Consider the following 4,950-nt stretch of genomic DNA (forward strand, 5'->3'; position numbering starts at 1 on the left):
TACGTTCACATTAGCGTCATGCGACGCTGCGTCGTCGACGCACGACAACGCATGCGTCATGCGCCCCTATCTTTATCATTGGGGACGCATGCGTTGCGTTGTTGTGCGTTTTCGGTAAAACGCACGACGCATGCGTCGTTTCACCACACCTGGCCGGCGTCGAAGACGCTACATGTAGCATTTTTGTTGCGTTCAAAAAACGCGCGCGTCGCACTTGCGTCGCTCGTGCGTCGTCAATGCGTTACAATTTCCCATTGAAACCTATTGACGACGCACTTGCGTCGCGGGTGTGCGTCGTGCGTGCGTTGTGCGACGCATGCGTCGTTAGCTAAAATGAAACAAAAAAGTGTCTAGACAATGTCTAGACAGTGCAAACAGTGAGAAAAACATCCCCCATATATAAAGAAAATGTTGGATTGTTTGTCACTTCTACTGCAGCATCTTGAGGCAAGACACCAGAGGCACATCTCCAGAACACCAGACGACTTCTATTCATCCGCTGTCTAGAGATGTAAGTATAGAATGATTCTGTGCATTTTCTCCATGTTTTTTAAAATTATTTTTGCAAGTTGTGTTTTATATTCTGCACTGTGGTTAGGATATTGTGGTATTTTTGGTCTGGTTCTGATGTATGGCGTTGTATACGATGGCGTTTCATGGTCTGCGGCCTTGATTATTGTTCTTTCCAGGATAGATTTTTCGTTTCCATTTATTGGTTTGGTGGTGTTTTTTGTATTCAGTTGTGATGTATTATTCTTGCGTTATATGATGGCGTTTAATAGTCTCCGGCCCTGTCAGTTTTATTGTAAAGTATGGTAGTATAGAATGATTCTGAGCCCTTTTATTACATTTATTAATTTTTTATTGCAAGTTGTGTATTATGTTCAGCACTGTGGTTGTGTAAAGACATCGTTGTATGTTTATGGTTGTGAGGTATGGCGTGTATTGGCCCTTTTATTGTCTCTGGCCCTGTCGGTTTTATTGTAAAGTTTGTTTTGTTATTAATGTTTCTGCCCTTAATTTTTCGGGGTTGTTAAATTTTAACTTTCAGAAAAATATTGTGTTTTTTGTGTTGCTCCGTGCATACTGTACTTTAAAAAAAAAAAAAAATTTTTGGGATTACTACATTGGGTCTGTTGTAGATTAGTCTTCTTATCTTTAGGCTTTTGTACTCTGGCATTGGGTTGTCTCTGCCATTGTTTCTTTAATTTAATCAATGTGGCAGTGTTGTTTGCTCAGCGTTAGTTCAGTTGGAGTGCAATGTTCTTTGTGGTTTAAATGACTTTTTTTTTTTTATTATTTATTGCTGGATTGTGCATAGGAGCATAGTATCAATGTTATTTTGTTCTTTATTTCAGAATTGCATTAGTCATGGCCAGCGGCAGCGAGTCGAGCAACACCCCACCGCAGAGGAGAGCGGTGAGTACATGATCTACTATTGCTTACTATTCGCTGTCATTTGTAGATGGGTCACTCAACTTTTTGGTAAACTATTTTGCAGGCTTCTTCAAGTGAGGAGGAGAACCAGGAGGAAGAGAGGGAGCAGGAGCAGGGACCACGGGGACAAGCTGTGGTTGCATCACGGAGAGTAAGAATTTTTTTCAAACCTATTCATTTTTTTTGTTTAATTTTTTTTTTTTGGCAGGTATGGGGGGTGGTGGGAGGTTGTGGTGTTGTGTGTAGTAGGTGGCGGTGGAGGAGGTAGGGACAATTTTTTTTATCTTTCAAACATTAATATTTACCATTTTTTCTAGGTTTCACAACGGTCCCTGGATGAACCACTGGATATTGACATGATGGTGGCATCCATTGAAGCACGGGGCCCGTTGTGGGACAGCCGTGACCCCCGGCACGCGGACCAGGGCATATTGCGCCGTCTGTGGATAGAGGTGGCACTATCGCTGTGGGATGGCTTCGACAGCGCTTCACCCAAGGCCAAAGCTAGTTTCCGTAAGTATTTACAAAATGCTGCTGTGACCCATCATGCCAGGATTACACAACCGTCTGTGATGTCTTCTATTGGGATTGCACACGGTTGCGTAATCGTTTTCAAAATATTATCTAAAACTTTTTTTTTTTTTTTAATTTATACACAGTTAAACAATTGAAGACCAGATGGCGCTCCATGAAGGACCGTTTCAAGAGGGGCCTGAAAAAGGAGGGACAGAGTCGTAGTGGTGCTGCCGCTTCAAGGACCTCGGTGTACAAGTACAACCGTATACTGCAGTTCTTGCGACCGGTCCTTGGAAGCAGAGAGTAAGTATAGTACCTATGCACACACCTAGTTTTTAGAACATTCCTATTCACATACTACATTCCAGCCACGTAGCTTATTGCCCAGCCATTTATTTTGGCAAGTACCAAGTATAGAAGGGAAGAAAAAAAGACAAGCTCACCGAGGCGTGAAAAGTAAAAAATACATAATTTTATCCTCTTCAATCATAAGCAGAGCATGAAACATCAGAACAATACAATAGACACTATCTACGCGTTTTAGGTGACAGGGAACATCAGACCTGAAACGCGTACATAGTGTTTTTATTGTATTGTGCTGATGTTTCATCCTCGGCTACTGATTGAAGTGAATAAAGTATTTGGTTTTTACTTTTCACGCCTCGTTGACCTTGAATTTTTTATTCATTTATGGTCTTCTCACACTTGACACAGCAGCGCCTCCCTTCTGGGATTACTACAATGTTGACCTTGACTTACTAGCAATTTCACTGAAATCAGAAGTATACAGAACACAGTAGATTGGACATGCCCAGCCAATATTTAATAGTGGAGTAGTATAGTGGCTATCCAGGTGTATCCGCAATTTTTTTAGACACAAAAAAGTTAAATATAATCGATACGGCATACATTCCACTGCAAAGCAGGTTATGTTCCCATGGTTACTCAGCTCGCAGGACCTGTGATGACGTCTCGGTCACAGGACCGTGACGTCATGGCAGTTCCAACTGAAGCATAATTGTGTGGCGTTGCAAACCACAATCATGGGTGACTATTGTGAATTAAATAAATACTTTTTTTTTTTTTAATATTGATGGTGCATATGCAGTGTCAATATTAAAAATAGGTTAATATTAATGGCGGCAATGGATATCTGGCGGTAAAGTTAATTAATGACGCATGTTAAATGTGATATTTAGTATACTAAAGGTTTCCTTATGTTTTCACAGAACACACAGCAGCACCCGCGAGACTGTCCGACCCTCTGGAGCGGTACTTTGTGAAGCGCCATCTGAACAGTCGCAGCCATCCCACAGCGAGAGCAGGTCTGCACCACCCCAATCTGGCGAACCGGCAGCCGGTCCATCAGATGTTCCCCTGGCCGAGGCCTCTGTCGCTCCTTCCTTTAGGTCTTCCCGACAGCGTCAGCGGGCCTCGGACAGGGAGGTCATGCCCGAATTTTTACATCTGAGCACCGTTTTTCAGAATGGTTTCAAGGCGATGTGCGATAAAATGTCCAATCTCGAACGTCGTCTTGAAATCATCGAAACGGAGCTCAAGAGGCCGGCCAAACATTTTTTTAATGCCATTTACAAGGGCATGGTTGAACATCTTACGCCGGAACTCCAGATTTCGGTCATGCAGGGCTGCAACAATGTATATGTCAGTGCTCTGCAGCAGGCTCGGGTCATGCAGTCAGCGACAAATATGCCCACAGTACCATCGCTGGCTGCCATGACTCCGACTCCTGCTGCAGAGCACCACCACAGAGCTCCGCGTGCCGAGGGCCACCGCCACCGCCACCGCCACCACAGAACAGACCCCGAAAGTTCAGAGCATGACAGGCCTTCAAGGGGACACAGACGGGAAGCCGACCCACACCCAGAGGGAGAGAGGAGGAAAAAGAAGAAGAAGATGACGACGACGACAAGCACTACAACCTTGGCTATGGCTGCTCCCAAAAGTACCACCAGAAAACACTCCGGGTCTACCCGGAGCACAACAAGTACCAAGGCTGGGTCTACACAGAGTACACCCAGTACCCAGCCTGGGTCTACAAGGAGTACACCATCTACCCAGCCTGGGTCTACCCGGAGCCGGAGTAGCCAGCCAAGGACACTGGTCGTCCCTCCTCCTCCCTCATCTCCTGCTCCATTAGTGTCGCCAACATCAACTGGCTGGATTGATGGCATCCCGTCTAGTGTCATAGACTATGCTGCTTCCTCCCCCTCGTCCTCCGCCTCGGTCTCCTCAACACCCCCAAAAAGTGTGGGATATCAATCCCCTTTCGTTGCGGATGTTGGTACCCCCTAATAACATTTCCCTTTTTTTTTTTTGTACCCTAAATAAATGTTCCTTTTTGTTTAAAAAAAACAATTGTTTTTATTGTCTCAAAGTTTGCACCAAATCACACCTTGCGCCGTATACACAAATCTTGTCTTTGTAACACCTGATGTGCAATGTCTGACAATATTTATCAAATTTTTTTTTTCATTGTTTATAGGGCTGTCGCTCATTGTACTCTGATGTTACAAATACAAACAGCATTGCTCAATATGTCAAGTTTACAATGTACCATCAGACAACGATTTCAGTATCGATAAAGTTGTTTTTTGTGTGTAACCAACGTTATCTTTTCTGAAATCGTAAAAACAATTGAGCCCCTGCTGTGACTTTTTTGGTGTCAGCGAATGATTTTGAATGTTTAAAATAAAGATCCATGTGTCCGCCGCCCCCCCACCCCATGTGCGCCCCCCCACCCCATGTGCGCCCCCCCGCTGGTGAGAAAATACTTACCCGCTCCCTCGCTGCTTCCTGGTCTGGCCGCGGCTTCTCCTGCATGCGGTCACGTGGGGCGAATCATTTACAGTCATGAATATGTGGCTCCACCTCCCATAGGGGCGGAGCCGACTATTCATGATTGTAAATGATCGGCCCCACGTGACCGCATACAGTAGGAGGCGCGGCCAGACCAGGAAGGAGCGAGGGAAGCGGGTA

At 44.9% G+C, this 4,950-nt stretch overlaps 1 protein-coding gene across 1 annotated transcript; it reads left to right on the top strand.

The window, feature by feature from the left end:
- The first annotated feature begins 1,157 nt into the window (after positions 1 to 1,157).
- Positions 1,158 to 4,058, top strand: LOC143803867 (uncharacterized). The gene is made up of 5 exons (XM_077281629.1): positions 1,158 to 1,419; positions 1,502 to 1,950; positions 2,097 to 2,256; positions 3,183 to 3,669; positions 3,816 to 4,058. The coding sequence occupies exons 2-5, from the start codon at positions 1,794 to 1,796 to the stop codon at positions 4,056 to 4,058; spliced, it is 1,047 nt and encodes a 348-aa protein (XP_077137744.1). The 5' UTR covers positions 1,158 to 1,419; positions 1,502 to 1,793.
- The last annotated feature ends 892 nt before the right edge of the window (positions 4,059 to 4,950 follow it).

This window comes from Ranitomeya variabilis, chromosome 2, assembly GCF_051348905.1.
Source record: "Ranitomeya variabilis isolate aRanVar5 chromosome 2, aRanVar5.hap1, whole genome shotgun sequence".
In the NCBI taxonomy this organism is placed as follows: domain Eukaryota; kingdom Metazoa; phylum Chordata; class Amphibia; order Anura; family Dendrobatidae; genus Ranitomeya; species Ranitomeya variabilis.

Bases quoted from the DNA above. Each gene is read 5' to 3' on its own strand.
- LOC143803867 (XM_077281629.1), top strand. From the start codon at position 1,794: ATGATGGTGGCATCCATTGAAGCACGGGGCCCGTTGTGGGACAGCCGT. The intron at 2,257-3,182 runs GTAAGTATAGTA...ATGTTTTCACAG, and splicing joins CCGGTCCTTGGAAGCAGAGA to AACACACAGCAGCACCCGCG. The intron at 3,670-3,815 runs GTACCATCGCTG...AAGGGGACACAG, and splicing joins CAGCGACAAATATGCCCACA to ACGGGAAGCCGACCCACACC.